This window comes from Maniola jurtina, chromosome 19 (genome assembly GCF_905333055.1).
Source record: "Maniola jurtina chromosome 19, ilManJurt1.1, whole genome shotgun sequence".
Classification (NCBI taxonomy): domain Eukaryota; kingdom Metazoa; phylum Arthropoda; class Insecta; order Lepidoptera; family Nymphalidae; genus Maniola; species Maniola jurtina.
Genome location: NC_060047.1, coordinates 9,641,067 through 9,666,911, shown reverse-complemented (window position 1 = coordinate 9,666,911; position 25,845 = coordinate 9,641,067). Strand labels below are relative to the sequence as shown.

The 25,845-nt window shown below is 35.6% G+C and overlaps 5 protein-coding genes across 7 annotated transcripts in view; 3 read left to right on the top strand and 2 right to left on the bottom strand.

The window, feature by feature from the left end:
* Nucleotides 1-7,497, top strand: part of LOC123875357 (DNA polymerase epsilon catalytic subunit 1) — a 28,401-nt gene extending 20,904 nt beyond the window's left edge. For both annotated transcript variants that reach the window (XM_045921135.1, XM_045921134.1), the window contains exons 30-41: nucleotides 405-560; nucleotides 1,164-1,296; nucleotides 1,544-1,616; nucleotides 2,270-2,414; nucleotides 2,842-3,026; nucleotides 3,785-3,909; nucleotides 4,005-4,079; nucleotides 4,641-4,798; nucleotides 5,282-5,444; nucleotides 5,869-6,044; nucleotides 6,947-7,079; nucleotides 7,275-7,497. In XM_045921135.1, the coding sequence (XP_045777091.1) occupies nucleotides 405-560; nucleotides 1,164-1,296; nucleotides 1,544-1,616; nucleotides 2,270-2,414; nucleotides 2,842-3,026; nucleotides 3,785-3,909; nucleotides 4,005-4,079; nucleotides 4,641-4,798; nucleotides 5,282-5,444; nucleotides 5,869-6,044; nucleotides 6,947-7,079; nucleotides 7,275-7,442 (1,690 nt within the window). In that variant the 3' untranslated portion in view covers nucleotides 7,443-7,497. The remainder of the gene's footprint in view (nucleotides 1-404; nucleotides 561-1,163; nucleotides 1,297-1,543; nucleotides 1,617-2,269; nucleotides 2,415-2,841; nucleotides 3,027-3,784; nucleotides 3,910-4,004; nucleotides 4,080-4,640; nucleotides 4,799-5,281; nucleotides 5,445-5,868; nucleotides 6,045-6,946; nucleotides 7,080-7,274) is intronic.
* A 739-nt stretch (nucleotides 7,498-8,236) lies between these two features.
* Nucleotides 8,237-10,191, bottom strand: LOC123875361 (protein SEC13 homolog). Its single transcript, XM_045921140.1, has 3 exons — nucleotides 9,514-10,191; nucleotides 8,919-9,168; nucleotides 8,237-8,448 (listed from the first exon to the last, which is right to left on the bottom strand). The coding sequence occupies exons 1-3, from the start codon at nucleotides 10,081-10,083 to the stop codon at nucleotides 8,327-8,329; spliced, it is 942 nt and encodes a 313-aa protein (XP_045777096.1). The 5' UTR covers nucleotides 10,084-10,191; the 3' UTR covers nucleotides 8,237-8,326.
* A 73-nt stretch (nucleotides 10,192-10,264) lies between these two features.
* LOC123875359 lies at nucleotides 10,265-12,028 on the top strand. Its single transcript, XM_045921136.1, has 5 exons — nucleotides 10,265-10,465; nucleotides 10,535-10,594; nucleotides 10,668-10,841; nucleotides 11,081-11,224; nucleotides 11,496-12,028. The coding sequence occupies exons 1-5, from the start codon at nucleotides 10,394-10,396 to the stop codon at nucleotides 11,856-11,858; spliced, it is 813 nt and encodes a 270-aa protein (XP_045777092.1). The 5' UTR covers nucleotides 10,265-10,393; the 3' UTR covers nucleotides 11,859-12,028.
* Nucleotides 12,029-12,210: 182 nt separating this feature from the next.
* Nucleotides 12,211-19,022, bottom strand: LOC123875360 (ras-related protein Rab-8A). Of its 2 annotated transcripts, XM_045921137.1 has the most exons (6): nucleotides 18,823-19,022; nucleotides 18,507-18,567; nucleotides 18,225-18,429; nucleotides 17,520-17,660; nucleotides 16,966-16,968; nucleotides 12,211-13,532 (listed from the first exon to the last, which is right to left on the bottom strand). In XM_045921137.1, exons 1-6 carry the CDS (start codon nucleotides 18,944-18,946, stop codon nucleotides 13,428-13,430), a joined length of 639 nt encoding a protein of 212 aa, XP_045777093.1. In that variant the 5' UTR covers nucleotides 18,947-19,022; the 3' UTR covers nucleotides 12,211-13,427. The 2 variants fall into 2 exon arrangements, with proteins under 2 accessions (XP_045777093.1, XP_045777095.1); XM_045921139.1 differs by lacking the exon at nucleotides 16,966-16,968 and having other exon boundaries at nucleotides 18,823-19,020.
* Nucleotides 19,023-19,481: 459 nt separating this feature from the next.
* Nucleotides 19,482-22,125, top strand: LOC123874849 (DNA-directed RNA polymerase II subunit RPB7). The gene is made up of 6 exons (XM_045920377.1): nucleotides 19,482-19,676; nucleotides 19,756-19,865; nucleotides 20,137-20,296; nucleotides 20,858-20,908; nucleotides 21,340-21,477; nucleotides 22,016-22,125. The coding sequence occupies exons 1-6, from the start codon at nucleotides 19,665-19,667 to the stop codon at nucleotides 22,064-22,066; spliced, it is 522 nt and encodes a 173-aa protein (XP_045776333.1). The 5' UTR covers nucleotides 19,482-19,664; the 3' UTR covers nucleotides 22,067-22,125.
* Nucleotides 22,126-25,845: the final 3,720 nt, after the last annotated feature.

The window sequence follows — 25,845 nt, the reverse complement described above, 5'->3', positions numbered from 1 at the left end:
ATCATAACATACTTGACACTTTCATCAAAAATTAAACCTTAATAGGCTGCGTTAAGAAACAAATGTTAAAAGCTAATAAATTTGACATTGAAGTTTTACCCAACCGCCCAACGCGCCTAAAAAAGTTTCACTTCAAATACTTTATAATTTCTAAATCTCTGGTCTGGTCTGGTGGGTGGGCTAGTTGCCACCGGCAAAACCGTACTGCCAAGCGATTAAGCGTTCCGGTTGATGCCGTGTAGAAACCAAAAGTATATGGGTTAAATAGAAAACTGCCATACCCCTTCCAGGTTAGCCCGCTTCCATTTTAGACTGCATCATCACTTACCACCAGGTGAGATTGCAATCAAGACGTGCTAACTTGTATCTGAATAAAATAAAAATTGAAGATAATTTGTTTGCAGATACTTCCACTTACCGCTGGGCAATACGGCGGCAGATCCGACTCAGTTCGGCGCGGACCTATTCTTCGCGCGACACCTCGCTAAGCACAACTTTGTGCTTTGGTGCTCCAGCTTAGAGAGACCAGATCTTGGTGGAAGAGAAATTGATGACAACAGGTAATAACTCTTTAAATTTTGCGATATCCTTACCATTTGGGTAAGGGGTCAAGAGGCAAGTCCGTAGCTAGGGGGGGGGGGATGTTTTTAAAATGTCGACCCGCCAAGTCGAGTAAAGGTTTTCTCATATAGAAAGTCGAAGTACGCCCTGTATTTATTTCTCTTGTAGATTTAGATGAGCTTTAGAGCTAACATCTATATTGAGAAATACACACAATATTGAGAAATAAAAACATTATTCGCTGTTGATTTTTCTTTCCAAAATATGCAACATTTCAATTGACTTTCAATAAATATTACGTTTTCCTTTAAAAAAAAAATTGGTGTAGTTATTATATGTAACTAGCTGACGCCCGCGACTTCGTTCGCGTGGATTTAGGTTTTTTGAAATCCCGTGGGAACTCTTTGATTTTCCGGGATAATAAGTAGCCTATGTGTTAATCCAGGATATTATCTATCTCCATTCTGAATTTCAGCCAAATCCGTCCAGTGGTTTTTGCGTGAAGGAGTAACATACACACAAACACACACACACACACACACACACATACAAACTTTCGCCTTTATAATATTAGTGTGATTGTTTACGAAATTGTTGTTTAGGCTAGTAAGCGAGGCAGAGGAGTGGTCGGGATGCAGCCACAGTTGGAGCGGGGCGTATGGCGGAGTTTGCGTTTCGTTGGACTGTGACGCGCTCGCTGTGTGCGCTTTACTACAGGCGCATCATATATTGCAGGTTATTATATAGTATATAAATATTTTTATTCCATTTTGAATCGTCCAGTGCATCTACCACTGGTTCGGAATACCTTTCTTACCGGCAAAAACCAGCAAGAAACTCGGCGGTTGACTTTTCAACGATTTGATATACAATATTATGCCATGTTGAAGTCCCGCGCATTGCTGGTGCGAGGCTGCAGGTCAAATTCACGATTTCAATTTTTGCAAGTGTTTAAAAATACTTATAAACATTTTGTGCTTAGGTCGAAGGGACGAGTGTCGCTACTTCTTTCGGCGCTCAGCACACCAACATACAAGACGTCATGGCTACAACAGGTATTAATAGAATAAAAATTTGTTAAGTTATCCGGCTCGAAAGACCATATTTAGTTGCGATAACGTAAAAAAGTAGCAAAGTTGTCACTTATTTCCTTTTGTTTTAAAAGTAGTCCACATACTTATTGAAGTTAATATTGAACACACACATGTGCGTAAACATATAAAAGCGGTTAAATGCGAATCAGACTCGCGTACCGAGCGAGGGTTCCCTACCTTGGAACGATACTAAATTAATTAAATTATCTCCAATTGCAATGTAAGTTTGTAAAAATATTTTTTCCCCCTTACTTAGGGTACTTCTTCCCATATTTTATAAGTTTAGTTCAGCGGGAAGTACCCTATACGTTTTGGTTTATTTGAGAGAGTGTAAAGGGTCTTGACAGAAAGACGTCCAACGAAGTGTTATAAGGATCCCTTTTTTCCTTTTGAGGATTCGAAAACTTGTGTAGGTACGGTGGGCCTCAGAATTCGAGTGCAATTCCGCGAAACTATTGAATCAAAAACCTGTCGTACTTATGAGCTTTTTCTATAAACACGCCACACACAACTAACGCACGCGCGTACCCGTGCCACGCGAATATGAGCATTAAGGTGCTAAACGATTTACGGTCTTTGACTGTACCTACATAAAATAAAACTTTGTTGTTTAGGTGCTAATGCAACAGAGACTTACGACGAAACGGCACAGTGCAGCGCTGCGTTCAAAATCCTACGTACAATGATCGCGTCTTGGTTACGTGACGTCACACTTTACAAGAACGTCTTCGCTGATTATCAAATCTCACATTTTTACAGGTACGTAATTTTATACTTTATAAAAATAGCGAGCGAATGGCAGGCGGGTCACTTGAAGTTAAGTGATTATCACCGTCCATGTACATTTGCAGCACCAGAGGAACCCCAACTCATTACATCATGGGTACAAACAACAAGGGGCGGACCAACAAATTCCTGAAATAGACTATATAGGCTTCATCGCTGTTTTTTATTTAAAAAAAATCTAAAAGTGCACGGTCTTTTACAAAAATGATGGCCGACTTCGTCTGCGTGGATTTATTTTTGGGGTTTCTGTGGTTTTTCGGGATAAAAAGTAGTCTATGCCATGATTCTCCAGGCCTTTAAATATATCCATGCAAAAACTAACTCCTTGCTCCGTGATTTAAATACAAACCAAAAAATAAATACACTTTCGCATTTATATCACGGGTATAGATTCTTTCAGATGGCTAAAAACACCAACATCACTTCTCTACGACCCGGCGTTACGACGCACTTTGTACAATTTGATGAAGAAACTGTTTCTCATGCTGGTAGCGGAGTTCAAGCGACTCGGCTCGCAGATCGTTTTCGCGGACTTCAATAAGATTATACTTTTCACTAAGAAGAACTCTGTTATGGATGGCATTGGTAAGGGTAACATTGATATAAAAGTTTATCTAAGATATTTATTCCTACAGCCATAACGCAGAACTGAGTAGGTTTCTGCGGTAGTGTAGCGGTGCGGAGGTGTGATGATGACGCAACGCGAGAGCTCAGTGATTGGTTAACTTGTGACAACTGCCACCCTTCCCGCACCGCTCCACTATCGCAGGAGTCTAAGAAGTCTACTTAGTACTCAGTTACGCGCGATACCTATAAAGGTGTCATGATTCACGGGCCCCTTTATTTTTGATAGCTGGGTTTTGGCGTTTCCAAAATCCCATAGGAACCTTCGGTTTTCACGGTTTAAATAGTATATGGATCCAAGATACAAGCCTTTGTGCAATATCATCAACATGAGTTTGTCATCAATTGTGAAAAGGTCAGCGACTTTTGAGTTTGCGCTTATAAATAATTGGCAAAATATTTCAGCCAAAAAAACCATTATATTTTCGCCCTAAACCCTAGGCCACATAGCCCGACGCGATAAATATGCCTTTTTAGCGGCGCGCTCCTTCGACGGCTTCCAGTCCTAGTATTATATTATGGTAGGGATATAGTTTATGCAATAGAAAAAGGGGTGTTGCAATGCTGTGCAAGCTGAATTGCATTTTATTGCGTCAGAAAAAGAGTCGCTATTTATTTTAACACCTTTGCGGAGTGAGTCTTCTGTACCTGTAAAGTGTTATTAAGCATCCTGTAGCAAAATTATAAACGTTCTAATAAAAAAATACTATATGTTTTAGGTTATGTGGAATTCGTAGTGCAAAGCATAAGAAATAAAGAGTTATTCCATGGAATAGACATCAGATACAAGCAGTGCTGGTCGTATCTGCTGTGGCTAGACGAGGCCAATTATGCAGGGATTGAGGTATTATTACTTATTTTATGATATGCTGTGAACAAATTACTTACCTCTTAACTAATATTTGGGTATATACTACCTACATAATATCATGTTTACAGGGCAAACTTCCTCCGGGCCTGGTTGAAGTAGGATCATCTCAAGTTCCCAATGCTACTGAATCGGGGACAGAGGAGGTAACATTTTTACAATTCAAAATCATTCCTTTTATCATTCAAAGTCTATTTAAAAATCCCGAGTTTTCTTTTATTGTGTTATTGTGTGAGTCAGCAAAATGTTACTAGGCAAACTTAGATCCACATAAATATGTAACAACGTTGCTAGTGTAAGTGAATGAGCTGTCGAACTGTCTAAGCATTTGAATAGGATAAATGTAGAGCTAGAAGTGCCGTCTCTGTCTAGACTGGCGAAACTAATCTGTTGGCACATCAAGATATCATTCGGGAATTGAATTGGTAATGATAAGATCGGACTTCGTCTGTGTTGGTGTTAGCTGGCGGGAGTGTTCTGCCTTTTTGGAGTGATTTTTTTTTTTGTTAAAACTGACTGGAAAGCGCTCTAAGGGGGTGCCGTGCGTGTGTCGGCGAGCGCCGGCACAGACGGGGTCCATACTTGTATAGTTAATCTAACTTGTTACAAATAACTACAAACTTGACATTGGCTAATCTTTGTAAAGCCAGACGAGAGATTAAAAAAAGAATGATAAGATCAGTAAATAAATAGATGATAATAACCAGGGTGAAGTGACGATGCACTGGAACATCGCAAACTTCATGCCGGGCGCGGTCCGCGAGGCGTTCTACGCGGGAGTTGCGGGATTTCTCAGCGCAGCGCAGGCCGAGCCTGAGCGTCTACGCTCCTTACTAGCCGGAGAGATATCGCAGAAGCTATTCCAGTAAGTTCTACGTATATCAAGTAACGATAAACTGGAATATCACGAAGTTCATTCCGGGTGTGGTCCACGAAGCTACTAGCTGGAAATATCTCGCAGAAATTATTCCAGTAAGTTCCACATATATTAGGTTACGATGCACTGGAAATGCGAACTTCGTGCTACTGCGGTCTTTTGCCTGTCTTAACTTTGAAACTGCAGCTTTAAATAAGGATCGGGTTCTTAATTGAGCCAATGGCACAGGTTCTTCAGACAGATGTCCTCTCTCTTTCGTCCTGTATGGTCATGTCCTGGATAATCAATTGTAGTGGGTGATCAACTTTAGGACTCTGAAGCATATGGCATCTTATTTTACCAGCATGTTGTAATAGTGTTTAATAATTTCTTTGTCTCTCCAGGATATCCTTCACATTCTTCTGTAAATCTACATTTAAACTCCAGCTTTTTACTGGAATCGTGGTTCATTGTAACTTGCCATTTGTCTAGGATGACGGAAAAGATCAACCGTCGTATGCCGACGCTGAAGCTAGAAGACATCGGTCCGCAAGCCGGCTTGCGTGCGGACGCGTTGGAAGGTATCACGCCTGCCTTGCTATTTGTTAACGCGCTCTGCAAAGTACTGGCATTGGATCAACAATTGGAGGATGAGGTATTCTACAAAATATTAAATTTATATTTTATACACATATTATGCACCCAAATCTATAAACAGGTATGTGTAGTACGCGATATGTCGAAATGGCAAACGGGGTATGAGGCGGGCGTCCCCACCCCGACGTGTCGCGTACTATGTAAACATGTGTAACCAACACCCATTATGTCTCAAAAAGTCCCAACTCATTAACTTCTCGTGTATTTATTAGCAATCATATACTGCTTCTACTGCTAAAGTCAAACCAATACATAAATTATAGGTACAATTAGTGTGAAGATCGTTGAGATTTCCCCCGTTTCACCAACAACACCAAGCGATATGCTTTGTTGTTAGGTATACAATATTTTGAAAAGCGTGGGGTTTTGATTTGAACCGCTCTTACCCGGTTTTGAATTGATATTCGAATTTACTTCCATAGGTAACATTGCTTCGTCGCAATCTACTCCGTCTAATAGGAGTGAGGGAGTTCAGCAGCGCGGCGGAATGGCGGGAGCCTTGCGCCTCTTGTGTCCTGGGGGAAGTGATCTGCAAGGTGTGCAACCACTGTCGCGACCTCGACCTGTGCCGCGACACGCATCGCCAGCACGGCGACCCGTGAGTACACAGCACACACGACTTCTAAGTCGTACACCGGACTTTGTCTGTGTTGGCGTTTGCTGGCGCGCGTGCGGTGCCTTTTTGGAGTGTTTTTTTTTTTTGTTAAAAGTGGCCGGTTTTTGTGTTTTGCTGGTGATTTTTGGTGATGGAACTGACTGGGAAGCGCTCTAAAGGCGCGTGTGACGGCGAGCGCTGGCACAGACGAAGGCCATACTTATATAGTTTCCCTAACTTGTAAATAACTACAAACTTGACATTGGCTAATCTGTGTAAAGCCAGACGAGAGAGAGAAAAAAAAGCCGTACGCGCTAGTGAACCACAGGTGCTCGCTCCGTCGTTTACTCAGACTGATAGGAGTGGGAGAGTTCAGCAACGTGGCGGAATGGTGGAACCTTGCGCCTGTTGTGCCCCGCGGAAAGTTATAGATATAATCACGGTGACCCGTAAATACACAGTCTATATCCTGTAAACATTTGGCTCACTGGGAGCATACAAGCATACAAGTTAATGGGAGGCATACAACTAAAACGAATATTTTCTACTACTAGCTAGAGTTGTTTTGTTTTTGTTATGGACATACCCATACAAAGTAGAATATGCCTTACTGAATACCCAGACATGGGTGAATCCTGTATTTCTGATATTTTTTGCATTTTTGTCTAATCAGTATTCTAATACCTGCATATATTATAGCAAAGTCGACTTTTTTATAAACGTTATAAATAATATTCTGTTTTCAGAGTCACAGTCAAAATTCAAAAAAATTCAAAATTCAAAATATATTTATTCAATTAGACTTTTACAAGTTCTTTTGAATCATCAAAAGCATCAATGGTTCGGAATGCCTTGGTGAACGGTGGAGAAATAATACAACAAGTTTAATATTTTACTATTTCCAGCCCTGTATGTCTCTGCCCTACCTGTGGTACTGCGTACGAGAACCAAGAGTTGGAGTGGAGGCTGATTGAAACAATGAACAGGCGAGCCATGACTTACACTTTGCAGGATCTTATCTGCACTAGGTGTCGGCAGGTATAATACATTATTACTTATTACATTTTTTTTTAACATAATATGAAATATTTATTTGTGAAAAACTTGTTAACACAATGGTTCAGTAGTATTTCAAAAGTCCACCATATGAAAGGATTTTTGGAAATTCTACCCCTATTATATAAGCAGAAAGAAGATAGTCATCAAATAAGATGTTATTTACTCAATTTGCAGGTTAAAAGAGAAAACTTATCAGTTGTGTGCGACTGCGCAGGCGAATTCACTACTATAGTACCATTCGATGAAGTCAGAACGCAGCTGGCGACGTTCAAGACGATCGCCGAGTATTATAAGATGCCTTTATTATTGGAACTCATTGAATTTAATTTAAGTAATATGTGATAGTATAATTAAGTCAAGTAATTTTAATTAGTAAATAAACAATTTAAATAATATCCTTCTTTGTTTTATTAATGACTTGAATCATGATGGTTAGTACTGAAAACAAACAGTGAGATAAAATACAAAGGGCTATAACTAGACTTTGGCACCAGGAGCAGACTCATATGGGGCGCAAAAAAGCCAAAGTAGGTACTATTTATTTTACACCTTTTTGTTTGTCAGATTTGTAAGTTTTGAAAGGCAAAGGTGCCCCTATTGTGCAATCACAAAGAGAAACAAACCAGGGTCGTAAGCCCGGGTTTCTAGGAGCTGCAAAAAGTACTTTTGTCTCTATGACCAGCACGCCACTGCTTAGGTAGTACGGGGCTAGTACACTGATGCCAGTCATCATCATCAACCTATCGCCGGCCCACTACTGAGCACGGGTCGCTCAAGTTTAGGCCACAGTCTACTATGCTGATCAAGTACAGATTGGCAGAATTCACTAACCTTTTTGAAAATATAGAGAACTCGAAGGCTGTTTTCATTCACCATTAAAGCTAGTGATATTTGTTTAAAAGGCACACAACTCCAAAAAGTTTAGAGGTTCATATCAGCTGGGATTGAATCCTAGGCTTCTCGAATAGGAGGCTAATATCTTAATAACCACTATCACTGCACTTGACAGCAAAACCAGTAAATGATACTGTTAAGTACTATACTCAGTTCAAAAAGAAGAATAATAAACCTACCACACAAGTCACAATACATTGATTGGCAGATAGGTAGAAGTGAATAAAAAAAGAAGACATTAGTAGGTATAATCAATAATTATATTACATTAATAGTTACAAGAGAACATAAACAAAATTTAGCATAGCATAGTAAATGGAAATTAAATGAAGTTATAGAGTGCTTCTTTCATCATTGGTAGTCTGTCCCAACCCCTTGGCGACCTCGCTTATACATAACCATTGTCCGTCTGCATTTTCTCTCCAGAGACTCACTTTATTATCTCCGCCCGACACTGCAAACACAAAACATTTATTACAAGTTAGCTTTAAGCTGGTTTTCTTCTTATGCTGATCACCAGAACTTGCAATCAAGCATCAACCTATCAGATATTCAGGAATGCTTCATAGTAATACAAACTTTTTATTACAAACCAGCAATAGCAATCTTGAGAAAACAGAGCTTTACTGTATTTAACTGTGCGAGAAGTCTTAGTAGAAAAAGTCGTCACTTATTTTTGATATAAAACTGCATCAATCAGCAACGCTCCACAATGCCCCAAATCAAATTGTTTGTCATGCAAATTTTACAAAGTTTTGACTTGATTTGGATTTCAGGTTGACTCTAGGCTTAAGATGTCAATTTCATAATAATTTCAGCTTGATAACTTTAACCCATACTTATTATTAACTCTAATTAAATAGATGTAAGGTAGGTCAAAAATTGCCTAGGATTCTTGTGGAAGCCCTAAAAAGATTTCTGTACCTGCTAAGATATTGCCAGTCAACGACCAGCTGACACTCCACACAACATCATCAAATGTGTTCAATATAGTAGGTGACCATGATACATTGTCATCGCTAGACCAGATTACTACTCTTTTGTCCTGGGAACAGCTAGCTATCATGGAACGCTGTAAGCCCAGTGAAGGAGCCCAGGCTACATCTCTGATCCAGTCCATGTGCATATCCAAGCGTTTCTCTTCTATCCATTGTTCACCTTGCTCTTTCCATATCTAGAAAATAAAACTTTGTGAAAGAATCATTGTGAATTAAAATTTTACAAGTGAGAAAGATTGGATGTTTGCTTCCTTCATATCACAATGACTGAACCTATTTGTTTGATAAATGGAGTTAACTCTATCCTGACTACATAAGCTACTTTTATCAGAAAATCTACAATTTCTACTGGATATTTTAAAAAATCTACCCAGACAATGTTGCAGGTATTGTCTTGTTTGCTATAATTATGATAATCCAGATAGTAGAGTGTACGAATTTGTTGTTAATACTCTAGTCAGTATAGTTAGCTTCAAACTTATATACTTTAAGCTTGAAGTTTTAAATGTAACATTTCATACCTTTATTAAATTATCACATCCACCAGATACTAATCTCTTGGGTGCTTCTTTATTAGTTAAGGGATCTAAGCTTAGATCTGCAGATATTGCTGGGCACCAACTGATAGAGTTTACTCCAATAGCATGAGCACCTGGTATTTTCTTCACATCCCAGGTACCACTGTCTTGGTTATAGCTTATTATGGAAATTGAGCCATCGGAGCTGCAACAGGCGAGTATCAAACCATATTCAGCCGGCGCCCATGCAACTGCATTAACGGAACTTTCATGCCCAGAGTATTCGTAAAGTTTACTCCACTCCCCTGATTCTTTCCATATGATAACTTTCCTATCATAAGAGCAGGACGCTAACAGATTGCCGAACTTAGGATGCGCCCATGCTACTTGCCACACAGGCCCAAAGTGCCCTTTCAAGTCGGCGGCAAGGGTTTGTGTACCACTCTTGATATCGTAAATTTTCACCGAGTTATCAGACGAACACGTCGCTAACCTCAATCCGTAGTAATCTAATTCTGCATCATGTATCATATCCTCGTGTCCTGTATCGATAGTATTTAACACACTAATCATTTTTAATAATTTTTCTTTTAAAAAATTTGCAAAATACAAAACACTTGTTATTTTTCGATTACTTTTTGTAATGTCAAAAAAGTTGACGTGGAAGGCAATGTTACCAAAGTAAAAAAAAATTGTTCGTCCATAGAGTAAAGAAGTCTATAAGTCAGTGCCATAGATAAGATACTTGTGCTGTTGCTGTCAACGCCATACAAGTTTTAACTTTTGAAGAAAAAATATTTTGAAATCGATGTCAAGACTCAAAAATACTGATGAGATAATTTTGTAAAAATATGAAAACTTGGTTGTGTATTAGATAACAAAAATGGGTGAAAAAGAAGGTGGATTATTTTACAATTTAGAAAGTCTACTGCAACAGGACTTCCGTGGGGTTAACGTATGTTAAAAGGTTAAAGTTGCTTGTTTAAACAGCACTATCTCAGAATAATTTTTTGTTTGTTTTCAGATAGCAGTATATGCCCTCGCAACTGCAGGCTTAGCTCTATCCATTCATAAGATCCGTCCGGTAAATATCGTGTTTGAATGGGATGTTATTATATAACTTTATTCAATTTATAATATTCTTATGACTTCTTTAGGTAAGCAAGTTTTCGAAGGCTACTAAGGTTCCAGATCACTTTATTCAACAACATGCGCCTCTAAAAGGGGTATACGTAGGTGTTCAGCACTCTCCAGTACGTCTTCTCATTAATCACAAAGCACCTATTTATCTTCCATTCTGGCATTCTAGTAAACCACCATTGCCTGTTAAGGTAAATTGACTTGTTTTACATTATCTTTCCTTCTATTGTTATTACCATAAAATAATTGTTTTTTTTTGTTTCTACTTAACTATGAAAGAAATAGTTTACTAAACAAAACATTGTCACAAAATATATTTTCCCTCTAAGATGGTAATCCTTGTTTATCAATCTAAGATTATATTAAAAACTATGTTGCTATCATAGATATGTAGTTGCTATGACTCTATAACAAACTGTTGCTGTTTCAGCTTTGGGGGGTTGACATAGTGAGTGGCAATGCTGTCAACTGGTTGGACTGTGTGGCCAAAGGAAAGCAAGTCACATTGAAACCCATTGGCAGAGATAAAGATGATCTGGTCTCTACTGTACTTTTGCATTTACCACAAACTAAGGTAAAATTATTTATTTATTATCAGTCTTGGTATAAATCATTGTTTAATTAGTCTAATAGATCTGTTCTATTCAAATTTTCTTAAATTTATCTGAATTCCAAATAAGCCCACTAAACCTAAGCTGGCTATTTTTCACCAAGTAGATTTTTTAAAATCCAATATTTTAGCAGATTGGTGTTATTATGAATAAGCTCATATGAATGTATACTAAGCATCATATCATTATACATTTTAAAATCATTACTATACTATTTTTATTAATTTCTTGCAGACCAAAACAGTGGAGACTTTAGATCTTGGACAGAAACTAGTTGAGCTTGGGTTTGCTAAAGCCTCAGTGCCCCAAGGCATTAAGAAGAAATCAATAGAGTCACAACTTGCACCAAAGATTCTTTCAGCAGAAAACCGTGCACGCTCATACAGAAATGGAATCTGGTCAGACAACCTACCCCCTATTCCTATGTATGTTACTTATTGGCGGAAAGGAAGCCAACTAGCAACAGAGTTGATAATTTTATCTTCAAAAAAATTGTTACAACTATTAGCTTTTCTATCTAAAAGTGCCTTAGTTGGAGGGAAAAAACTACTTCTTCTACCTTTCAATAAATCTCCAAAACGAATACAAGCAACTTGATTTAACAATAAAAAAGGAAAAACATTTATTACATATTACACTTATAGTTTGAGATAGCACCAAATGTAATGAAATGTAAAATTTTTTGGTCATTCTCTAGATATTATATCTTGTTGTCAAAAATTTCCTTTTTTATAAAGTTCATTTGAAAATAAATTATCTTAACTGTTCTTTGTGTTTTATTTTAAAAATCAAACAAATTCATTAAAAAAAGCACTGTTTATTCAAATTAAATATGTAGTATATATTACATTAAAATATATAATATAATCTTAATTAAAATAGCAAAAGAAAAATACAGCTAATAATAATAATATATTGAATCAATAATATCCTTTAAACCATTTATTGCATTGCAACAATAATACCAAATAAAATTGCCTAATAAAATAACAAGAATTGTCACAATGTTTTTGAATTTACAAATTATTCCCAACATTATATTTAAAGACGATAAAAATACTGATTTTGATGTTTGACCAAGCAATTTGACCAAATTTCCAAATTATTATGGACCCCAAAAAAATACAGTTATTTTGAAATGAATTTGTAACATTTTGGATTTGCATAAAGCAAACAAATTTATCTGTATTTAAGTAACTGAACAACCTCGAACAAATGATCAGATATAAAAATACAAAAGCAATTCTGATCCCCACATGGAGTTGCACCAGTTAAAATTGTAAGTCGAAAAATATAGTGGTGGGTTGACACTGGACAGCCCACACTCCCTTCAGCCACATATTCACTGGTAAACCTTCTCACTGTGATAACTGTTAAGTTATTTTATACATTTTGAAATTACTTAAACAATTTAAACTTTTTTATAAATGAAGTCTGAGCAAGCGAACATATTTCTGTGTGACTAACGATAGTTCCAAACCAAACTCCGGGTACGAAGGCGTATCTCGTATGTATGCCTTTTTCGCTGAATTGAGCTAACAGGATGGTCTCTCTTGCACTATATATAAATGAAAAGTGTGTACTACGATTGTGACCATTCCCTAAAAATTTAAGTTTCTTTAAAGTGTATATTGCTCACAATAAAAACCATAAAGATTTCTATGTTTTGCATGTGACTAAGATTGCAAGATTGCAATTGTGATTGTTATTAATGAGATATATTAGTAGTATAATAAATCCTTGGAAGTTAGAATACAGGAAACAGTTCAATGAGCAAGCTAGGTCAACAATATAACGAGAACCAGTCCGAGAAACACGCCAAGTAACGAAATAAACAGAATATGGTCCAATGACCAAGTCAAGTTAATATAAAAAAACAAGGGAGAATAAAAGTAAGGAGCACCAAAAGACAGATATCGGCACTGTACATGAGACAGTTAAGTTAATTTTGGTTACAACGTAAACATGCCCTATGTCCTGCTGTTTCTTACTTCCCTTTTAGCTCATCTCTGTGAACAGGGTATAGAAATATGAATAGAATCAAAACGATTTTTATCAAACTGTCTGAGATAGTAAACAATGTTTCAATAACTTTGCTTGCGATCGTTTACCGGTGACAACATGACTTTAGTAGGTGAGTATATGGCGCGCGATTGGGCGCGGGCGTCAGAGCAGGGAGCAACGCGAGAGCCACGACGTGGGCTTGCGTTGCCGGTCGCTGTCCTTCAAAGTGTGCACGCCGCTTCTGTTGCCGGGCGGGTTACTCGCCTCCTGGAAACGGAAGTAGATAATGTGAGTTAGGTCAAAATCGTGACACTAAGGGTGGCCGCATATTATCAGGAATTATCTGTCAGAAAACTTCTCGCACTTCTCTGCGTACAGAAGAAAGTAAGCTTGAAGATCCGACAAAATTCTGTGGCATAATATCTACCGGGTCTAGTTGATACACAATGTATCAGCAGAGTGCCTTTCGGCACTCGTCAGTGTTTCTGACAGGCAATTTTTGATAATGTGGTGGAGCCAAGGCGGGCAGCGTCTTTTTAACCCCAGACCCAAAAGGAGCGGTGTTATAAGTTTGACGTGTGTATCTGTGTATCTGCCTGTGGCATCGTAGCTCCTAAACGAATGAACCGATTTTAATTTAGTTTTTTTTTTGTTTGAAAGATGGCTTGATTGAGTGTTCTTAGCTATAATCCAAGAAAATCGGTTCAACCGTTTGAAAGTTATCAGCTCTTTTCTAGTTAATACTTGTCGGGGGTGTTATATATTTTTAATTTACACTTGTTAAATTTGTTAATTACAACTCAAACTAATTTACTTTTGTCATAAGCAACGATATTTTTTTTCATTATACAAATAACCGTATTTTAAAGTCAATAAAGCTGATTTTCGACCAACAAAGGATGCAGCACCTCGGTTTCACTTTACTCCTTATTAAGTGTTGTGTTGCTTGATTTTATGCCACGTAACAGCGACATGACGTCGGTGCACTCTGGTTTGAATAGAAATTTATGGAGAGTGATGCAGCTTCATACATTTTTGTACAAAGCAGTGTGCAAGTGTCACCTACCTCACCGAATCAAACAAAGAATAGATTTAATTTAATCCGGTGAGCTGGCACAAATTCATTTAATCATGGTTTAATTATTGAAATATCTAGGAATTTAACAAATAAGATTTTGTTTATAAAAATATACCAGTAACAATAAAATTGGGTTACAATGGACCCCCGGTAATTCGGCCCCTGTCTAATCCGGCACCCCCTGTAATCCGACATGTCTATTATTATTGAATTTACTTTTGTCATACGTAGTGAAGTATGATTTGTACTTCAGAGTATGTATGACATGTAGAATCTTATCATTGGATTTGTAATTTGTCGGATTACAAGGTACTCTTTTGTAAAAAAATCCGGACTATAGGGGGTCTTAGGCAGTACTCTATAATCCGACAAATTCGATAGTTCGACAATGTCCTGCAAAACGTTTGTCGGATTACCGGGGGTCCACTGTACTTTGTAGTGAATGTACTACATTCTACAATAGATAATAGTCTGTGTCCAAGCAAAGTGTAAAATATGTTTTATGTCCACATATAAGCCTTGGGGCTAAATGAATCAATCGATTGAATTGATCTACCAATAAAGATATCAGGCAAGGTACGCGCTAAACAACATAAAATCAAACACTGATAATATTATGATATAACTCTGATAAAGACTCATGAAATACCTACGTTGTTTACGGTATCTATCTATACTAATATTATAAAGAGGAAACCTTTGTATTTTTGTATGTTTGTATTGAATAGGCTCAAAAACTACTGGACCGATTTCAAAATTTCTTTTACCATTACTTAGAGGGATTCTTCCGAATCCGTATAGGCTATATTTTATCCCGGAAAATAGATAGGATTTTTCGTGGTAGTGTCCACCCGTGCGAAGCCGGGGCGGGTCGCTAGTTGAAAATATGTTAGCACAGCTCTCTTATGCAATACTTAAGTATACTCATCATAAAGTCATTCATCTAACAAATAATTACCTTATAATAATGTATAAAATCCATACTAATATTATAAATGTGAAAGTGTGTCTGTCTGTCTGTCTGTCTGCTACGTTTTCACGGCCCACCCGCTGAGCCGATTTTAATGAAATTTGATACAGACTTGGGATACATCCCGGGGAAGGACATAGGCTACTTTTTATCCCGGAAAATCCAAGAGTTCCTACGGGATTTACAAAAATCGAAATCCACGCGGGCGAAGCCGCGGACATCCCCTAGTTTTGAATAAATGAGTTATTACAATAGCTAGGTGCTTCAGTAATAATGAAACTGTTTGTGGACATAAAAGAAAAAATTCCTAATTTTCATCAAATTTGGTTCAGCAATTTGTGTGAAAATAGATTCATGGACAGTGGACACATCTCATTGAGCGACATGGAATATTTATGTAATAATATAACAGATTAAGTTATTATTGTTATACATATTACAATTTGCATTATAACAAGTGTATTTATAAACTTCCTGTTCAAGCAACTGTACTCTGTAGGGTAGAACAATAATCCATACTTAATACAATAATTATTGCAAAGGTGTGTGTCTGTCTGTTAATTTTTCACATGTTTAACTAAATCATCTGTTTAACCAATTTTGAAGTTCAGTACAGAGAAAGCTTGCATCCCGGGAAAGGTCACAGGTCTTTATCCTCCAAAATAAAAGAGTTCCTACTGGATTTTTAAAAAGAGGTCCAGAGGACCAAGTTGCTGGCATCATCTAGTAATTTTTTAGTTCTTAGTTTGTTTTAATCATATAAAGAGTTGTAATATAACTAATACCAACATTTAATTAAAATAAAGTTTCTGTAATAAAATTAATTCAATTGGGACTTAAACTTAGGACTTGCTAGAAAGGAAACATTTACACCGATTTGGCAGAGCAATTGTTATAAATAAATCATTAGAATTTAGCTCATAAACTCTTTTCTCTTGTACATTATTAAACACCTGTGCATGCAATGGGTAATCGAAAACCAGAGCAATTTTCACACTGTTCAGTACTTTGAGAAATGTTATTTTTAATTTATTTTTATGGTTAGGATGGAAACACTTTAAAATTAAAAGTTCAGCATTAAATAATACTTAACACTGCTACATGCACTTAATTATTGCTAGATTCAATTATTAATGATTTATTATAGTAAATGTATATATATAATATTTCTGTGTAAGTACCTATTTTTAAAATGTTTTTGAATGAAAGAACCTTTTCAATCTTCGCAGGAATTGATGTGGATGAATAATTCCAATCAGAATATGAATAAGCAATGTTAGGTTTTTTTTTATTAGATAAAGATATTGACTCATCAACATATCCTTATTTTTAATGTAAATTGATGTTCATAATTTTTATCTTGCTTACAGGATGATTTCAAATGTAAAATTAATTATTCTATACATTTGGGTGAACAATGCCTAGTTATAAATCTGTGACATGGAAATTGTATGAAGCCTTTCAGGCGTGTTTTATCTGCATGCGGCCCTCTACAAATTCCACATAAAAATTCTCAGTGCTGGCTTAGCCATAAGAATCTTTGATGCAAGCAATTTGATGAAGCTAATTAACTCTAAAACTATGATTAATTAATTGTTCTATCAAAATAACATTAATTTTTAGCGAAACAACAACAAAACACAGTATTTTACCTTCTGTTATCAAGTTTGCCATGAAACAAAAGAAATACAACAATTTAAATTATAAGTATAAAATATAACTGTCCCAATATTTTTGTCCATTTATATTAAATATCACATAATATACCTTTCATTAACATAGATTAAAAACCTCTTTTATCTTGTAGTTTAAAAAAAATCCATACTAATATCATACATGCGATATGCGATACATGTGTCTGTCTGTCTGTCTGCTAGCTTTTTAAGACTGTTTAATTAATTTTGATGAAATTCAGTACAGAGGTAACTTGCATATTTACTACTTTTTATTTCAGAAAATCGCATAGTTTGTACAGGCTTTTTCAAAACCTAAATCCATGCGGACGAAGTCACAGGCATCAACAGTAATAAATAATTGGGTCTGAATTATACCAACCACCTATTGAACATTGATGGAACAACTGCACTAAATTTAAATCCAATTAGATAAATGATACACAAACACATTGGTAAGGTACCAATATAAGACAAATATAAATTTATAAGATAAATTTAATTTTATGTATACAATACTATTGTAGACATACCTGTTTTTTCTCCATCTTTGCTTTGATATCTCTCGCTAACGTGTAGAATGCATACTCCACATTTAATGAGTCTTTTGCTGATGTTTCTACAAATTTAATCTGATATTCTATTGCTAATTGTTCACCTCTCTCTTTTGAAACCTGTAAGAAAATATTTAAATCTTGTAACCATTGAAAATATTACAGCAATAAAAATATCTGATTTCATAGTGTTTATTTTAGGAATGTTTCATATTGTTTGTGTTAGAAATTAACACTACACAAAATTTCAAATCAAACCACTGTGGACATTGAGCGAAGAATGGCATTTTCACTATTAATAAATAAATAATAAATATTTTACAAGAGAAAGTAGAACAGGAAATAAAATGACTATCATAAAAACCTGAATATGTATAAGAAAATTCTGAAAAGCAACTAAAATATGAAATTAATTAAATAAAATACTATGTCATATTTGAATCACTGATTTTACACTGAATGTTCTGTGGTTTAAATGTGCTAAGTGAAGCCAATTGATTAACCCTGTTTCATCTATCAATACAAAACATTGTTATAATGAAATGAGGAAAACCAGTTTCCTCCTATTGTTCCATAGTGTTATCTTTCAGTTACATAAAACTGTGCTTTTCCAGTTTATTTATAATGATCTGACTATTTATAAAAACTTGACCTCTCTACATACATATAAATAATTAACTTTACCTGTCTTTTAGCATCTAAATCACATTTATTGCCAAGTATCATTTTTTCCACATCAGCACTGGCATTCTCTTCAATGTTTCTTATCCAATTCTTGATATTTTCAAAGCTCTTTTCATTAGTGACATCATAAACCAACATAATGCCCATAGAACCTCGGTAGTAAGCCGTCGTTATCGTGCGGAACCTTTCCTGACCCGCCGTGTCCCTAAAACAAGTACACAATAAGCCAATGAGACAGCTATTGTTTTTACACTTTGGCACAAAAGATGAATGAAAACATACCATATTTGTAACTTTACTTTTTTGCCATCGAGGTCTATTGTCCGAATTTTGAAGTCAATACCTGAAACAAGTTAACTGGTAAACTAGGTTCAATTAATTAAAATTAGTGTGTATGATGATGGTATGATGTCATTAAATGTTCACTCGTTAAACTCACTAAGGGCTCCGTTAAACAGAGAGCCGCACCCTTCCTCGCAACATATTGATACGAAAAAATTAAACAATGCAACAAAAAATCTTGTTCGATGACAATTACGTATAAAAAATACAACTTTTCTGACAATAACCTTTGGATACAAAGACTGGGACCACTTACCGATGGTGGATATGAATGAAATATTGAATGCATCTTCGGAAAATCTAAATAGTATAGATGTTTTTCCCACTCCAGAATCACCTATTAAGAGTAATTTAAATAAATAATCGTAAGTTTTTGCCATTTTTTATTTCAATCAAAGAATACACAGCCACTCATTTGGCATTTTGAACAATCGCCACAGAGTACATACCATGAGTCAAACGGAGTAGTCAAAGAGCATATATTTTCGCTAGTGACATAGATAATACGCTATGAACCATCATGATAGTCATGTGCTCAAGAGATGATCGAGTATGGCTTAAGCCCAAAGAATTTTTAAGTATTAAAAAATATGACTGAATTAAGACGTGGAGTGGCATTTTTAATCTCAATGCTTCAAGCTATGACATCAAGCCATCAAGCACAGACGAAAAACATATCCTGCATCACAACCAAAGCGATTACTGGTTTACTGGTTATGTGTGGCACATCCATAGTAGATACTCGCCTAGTATTACATATTAACCTATAGTACCACGGTACTCGCTCATAACTCTTATCGTGGTAGTGATTACATACTCCTTGACTCATACTCTGTGATCAAACTACAACTACTTTGAAGAAAAAAAAAAAAAGATTGAAGTTTGCATGAACGTATTAGGAAATGTACTCTGTGATACTGTGATCTCCGGATTCCTGGTTCCTGGTCTGTGATTTGAAGCATTTGAATGAAGCATATTTGAAGTGCTTTGAAATAAGTCTTTTTGTGCTGTTTTACTAAAATATTAAATGATTTTGTTTCTAAAATATAATGTATTATTGTGAAGTCGTGAACTGATGAATATAAAATTCTGTTGACAATGTTTTACCACGTAAGTTTATATTACTTTCGGCTCTAGCGAAAATCCGTATAAAAGACGCGCCAACTACTATTTTACTTGAAACTTGCAGATATCTTTAGAGCATGAGATCTTACTGCATCCTCGATACTTTGGGCCCCAGTTGCTAGATACAGTAAAACAGAAGCTATACACAGAAGTTGAAGGGACATGTACAGGCAAGTAAGTGTATTTTATTTTGGTTTTACCCCTACTGTACTTTTCCAGTTCATTCAGTGTTATTTTTAAAGCCTCTCTCGTAAAATATGAGACAGGGATTTTATACCGGCCAAGTTACTTCATTGTGATTTAGTGAGCATGTATGAGAGTGAGGGTATAGAGAGTGCACCTGTATTTGTGCACATACTTGTTCACTATAATATTATAATGTGAGGAAGCTAGTCTATAGAGATTGGCTACATTGGCTGAAATTCAATTGTTTCTTTTGTTGTAGATATGGTTTTGTAATAGCAGTGACAACAATAGATAGTATAGGAGCGGGTCTCATCCAGCCTGGTCAAGGATTTGTGGTGTACCCAGTCAAATATAAAGCTATAGTGTTCAGGCCATTCAAGGGAGAAGTCCTTGATGCTATAGTTACACAAGTTAATAAGGTATGTCAGCTTATAACGTGTTATGTTAGGTGTACTGCTTTACTGCAATGGCTCATTCAGTAGAGTGTGGGTTGCAGTAGGGTGACAGTGTTTCCCTTGTGCTCCGCCATCAGCGGTGGGATGGAACTTCGTGAGGTTTTTAGTCGGTAGGAGTCCAACATAACCACTGTGCTTCCCTGTGGTCGGTGTTATCCATGACAGATTTTCCTCACGAGAAAAAAAAAAGGGTGACAGTGTTATTGGATTTCTTGATTTTAATGTCAACTGCAACTTCATGAGCTATCTAAGCTCAATATACTTAAAAATATTTTTTTAGCAAAATCAAATTTATTACATGACTAGAGAATGCCCGCGGCTTCACCCGCGTGGATTTCGGTTTTTTTTTTATATCCTGTAGGAACTCTATGATTTTCCAGGATAGAAAGTAGCCTATGTCCATCCCTGGGATGTAAGCTAACTCTGTGCCAAATTTAAAGCCTAGCAGACAGACCAACAGACACTTCCACATTTATAATATTAAGTATTGATAAAATAAAAGCAATGTTTGTTGTTATATTACAGGTTGGAATGTTTGCACAAATAGGTCCGCTTAGCTGTTTTATTTCACATCATGTAAGTATAAAAAAATCTCTAATAAATAATAATGGAAAGGTGATGTTGTCTCAAACACAGGTTTTGTACCTAGTTTAAAAACAAAACTGCTATTGTAGTAATCATCATCGTAATGATTAACCTATTGCTGGCTCACTATAGAGCACTGCTCTCCTCTCTGAATGAGTAGGATTTGACCATAGATCCACATTTAGCCAGAGTAGTACTCTGGCCAAGTGTTGATCGGGAGGACATTATGGAAAACTCTGAAGCATGCAGATTTCCTTACAATTTTTTCTTTCACCATTAAAGATGAAATTCAAATAAAATAAAAATTAGTTAAAATGAGATGCATATCCAGGATCAAACCCCATACCCCCTGATTAGGAGGCTGATGTTTCACCACTAGGCTATCACAGCTTATTTTAAAACGTATCATTGTCATATTGCAGTCGATTCCAGCAGATATGGAGTTCTGTCCCAATGTAAATCCCCCGTGCTACAAGAGCAAACAGGAAGACAATGTCATACAGGAGGAGGATGTCATCCGATTAAAGATTGTGGGAACTAGGGTTGATGCTACTGGTATTGTAAGTACCTATTTATTTTGTTTTAAATTTATACTATAAGGATATCTTACTGGCTGATAAAGGTTAGTTACCATAACTATTTATGGTAACTAACCTTGTTGTCAGTGGTTTGGTATAAATTATTGGAATTGGACAATTTTTATGCTTAAAGATGCGAGGCGTACAACTTTTGTGCCACTTGCAAAAGTTCACGACACTTTTAGCTTTACCCTAATTTTACTATCGCGAAAGTTTGTATATGGATGTTTGTTATTCTTTCACGCAAAAACTACTAAACGGATTCTTCTGAAATTTGGAATGGAGATATATTATACCCTGATTATATACTAATTTAAATAGATTATACCTAATTTTTATCCTGAAAAATCAATGAGTACTGTGAGATTTTTAAAACCTATATCCGGGAACGAAGTCGCGGGCTTCATCTAGTAAAAATATAAGTTGTAGACCATGGCATGCGGAAGTCCCAGGAATTAAGATATCTATGTCCAGCAATGGATGTTCATACTGAATGATGATGATATTTTTTTCTTTCCAGTTTGCAATTGGAACATTAATGGACGACTATTTAGGATTAGTGACACAGTAATTGTAATAATTGGAATATTATGTATATTATTATAAGATTTAATTATAAAATGAAACACATATCACATCTTTCATTTATATTATATTTATTTGGCATTCAAATAATAGTGTAAAAATTCATATGTAAGTATGTAACAAAAACAATCTGTCAAAAAAGGACAAAATATTTGGACACTTCAGTCTATTTGGGCAGTTAGCTTGTGACCGTTGACTGTGTAATGGACCTATACAGTGGTGGTTACAACAAAGGGAAAGACAAACTTGTTCGACATACACAACATATGCAATGCATTGACATTTGCGATTTTTTTATGAACACATGTGACGAAATAAACTTTTCGTATACAATGCAAATCCACACAGCATTAATATGCAACGGAGTCTTCATGGGAAGATCTAGTATGGCGTCTGAAAAACGTACATTGTACGTTAAGCGCGTACAACAACCTAGGAACATTTTACATTGCAATTGCATATTATTATATTATCGAACTAGTTTGTCTTGTTCCTTAGGGTACAATCTTATGTCTAAAATAAAGCGAAACTTATTGTTATTTCTTACAATATAGTGCTTTACTTTTCATGAATTCTGCACCTTATAGCACCAAACAAGGCGACAATTGGCTTACGTTCCACTATGGCTAAATCCAGTTTTAGTAAAAATATTCATAAAACTGCATTATTATAATTTTATTAAAGTTTTGACCTACACTGGAAGGGAATTCCGATTTTTTTTTTAATACATGTATCAAAAATTGCGGAATCGGCAGGGATTCGCAATCAATAAGAGGAACTCTGAAGGAACCATGAATTCAAGGCACTCCACGGCCGCGATAGCCAGAGGGATGCAGTTTCAATCTTTGCCGGTTCAGCAATTTTTAATATGTAAGTATTAAAAAATTGCAATTTTTATTGATCAATAGTGGAATAGAACTTTTTTTAATAAGAATACCATAAATACCCCATAATATCAATGGTAATAATAAGCACAAGTTTGGTGCTATAAAGCGCAGATAAATATCGGACTTCCAAATAGAAACAAATTGTGCACTCTGTTTTATCTTAGTATAGAATAGAAATATCATCCACTGATTTTGTTTGTGTGATTGTGTGCGTAAAATTCTCCATACGCAGCTTTGTATGCGTCTTAACACGCACACATACACACCGTGTCTGAACAACTAACACACTAAAGACGTACAAATGAGAAAATTCACATGTAAGACGAAAAAGTACTCGAAAATCCTTTAAAAATACACATGAATTCCAAGAAAAACTATCAATATGGATTTTATGGTTAACTAAATATATTTCTAATAATTTTATCTCATGGTGTCATAGTCTTAAGATCCAGTTCTTCCATTTTACAATAATATGACGTCAAAACATTCGAGAAGCTTTATTTCAATATATTGTTGTTACAAACATTTAAGAGAATTACACACAAATATCTCCACTCCACATTTTGTGTTGTAATGTCTCATAATTGAAGTCATTTACATTCGATTTTGTCCAAATCTATACATGTATATTCCTTTCATAATTAGGCTTAAGGTTTAAAATTAAATTAAAAAGAAAAATATATACATAATATTTAGTACCTAAAAATACAAAAATTAACTAACTTATTTAAATTTGTCAAAATATCCAAAGGGATGATTCTTTGGTTTGTCAATTATATACAAAAAGTACCACAAAAAATAAATAAATAAAAACCCTAATCAAATATTGCTTGTGCATAACGAAATATGGCATCTAAATAAATAATACTCAATATGAGATCAGAAACACAAACTAAGCAATTATTGATTAATTATTATTATTATCTAAGCACCGAATAGGCCTATACTTTAAAGATATCTATGTATAGAATCATTATTTACTTAAGCATAACTTCCAAGCATAAAATGCTTTACTACAGTAAAATCTACATAATTGTCGTATATGTTTTTGTTATAAAATATTGAGACATAACATTGTGCAATATAACATAATAATATGCATGATAGAAGATATATTTGGAACAGTCATTTAATTTTTTTTTTAGTCACAATAATTTGCACAATTGGCTCACTGAATACACGCGAGCGATGACGTATGCCGACTAACTGGCCTGGAATATTCCACGAAATTAGGTGATTGAGGGAAAGTACCTACCCATGTACCTACTGAAATACGTCCGTTAACTCTAAATAAATGTCGTGGTATACATAATTTTAATAATTCATTAGCTAATTTCATTACTTGATCATTTGATAATGGGCTCGAAATTCTAACACCAGTGGAAAATAACTCAGCATGAATAATTTTCCTTCCTACGTGACTAATTTCCAGGACAGTAATGTCGCCGTCCTATGACAGCGCGCAGGAAATTATTGGTGCTATATCTGCAGTTTTTAAAACAAGTGTAAATTAAAACCACCCCCGACAAGTGAAGGTTACAGTAACTAGAAAAGAGCTGATAACTTTCAAACGGCTGAACCGATTTTCTTGGATTATAGCTAAGAACACTCTCGATCAAGCCACCTTTCAAACAAAAAAAAAAAAAATTAAAATCGGTTCATTAGTTTAGGAGCTACGATGCCACAGACAGATACACAGATACACACGTCAAACTTATAACACCCCTCTTTTTGGGTCGTGGATTAATAAAATTACAATCGAAACAAGACTGCTTTCGAATTAAAAGACTTCATGACGCGTTCAGTAAGATGTGTTTTCAATTTACATTACGACGGTTGTTGCCAATGCGTGTGCCTAACTCGAAGTTGAATTGTTTGTATGAAAAGAACATTTTTTTTTTAAATTGTTACGCTCAGACTCAGTGTGGTCAGCAACGCGATCGCCGCCTTACAAGGCACAAATCAAGACTTCAGGATAAACATACGACACTGCAAACATTTCAAAACAAGTATATACTCTGCTACGTACTCAACAGTACAGGAAGATTCGAAGCGAAGGAAATAACAGATTAGGAATTCTTAAGGCTGATATGAATATATCTTATAGTTACGGGGAATAAAGTCTATTTCGCTATAGGATTTCTAAACAATTTATAATATTGTATAGTCTAGGAAAGGTCTAGAATTAAGAGTGGGTCGGCTTAGTGCTAAATTACTTCAGCGGCATTTTAGACACATTCAGTTGGCTCTAGCACTTTTGACAAGTACAGTAGGCATTGATATAACTCTCTTTTGCCTGAAACTACACTTTTGGCTAAAGTAAGTATCTTTTTAAGTGGTGCGAAGCAGAGATGTGTTCAGTCGATTAATCATGTTTTTGTAAGATGACGTGATAATTTTTTCACGTTATCTATTAAAAAACTGATTGGTCTGCTAAACACATCTACGCCCATAGATGCTTTGGTGGATGCCGGGTCTAAATTCAGGTAATAAGAACATTCGCAATGTGATAATCAAAAGTTCGGTGCAAGGGAGAGTGATCTAATTTAGTATTAAAATACTCAATGGAGATAGTACGATTTCGATTCAAAATTAAGAAATGCGTTTTCGTATAGTATAATGTAGCGATTATAAACCTGTAGGTACTTAAACTCGAATTTATGATTTTAACACATTGTGTTAAAATGCCGCCTGAATGAGACTCCTTAATAGTTAACCATCGAATAAGAGGGGGAAAAGATTGAAATACAATTACTATCTATCATCGAAAACAGCTTAACAATTTTAACACTTTATTACTATATTATATTGATGAATTTCTCACGTAACATGAATTATAGTTTACATTAATACTGTCATATTTTACCGGAGACCTTTG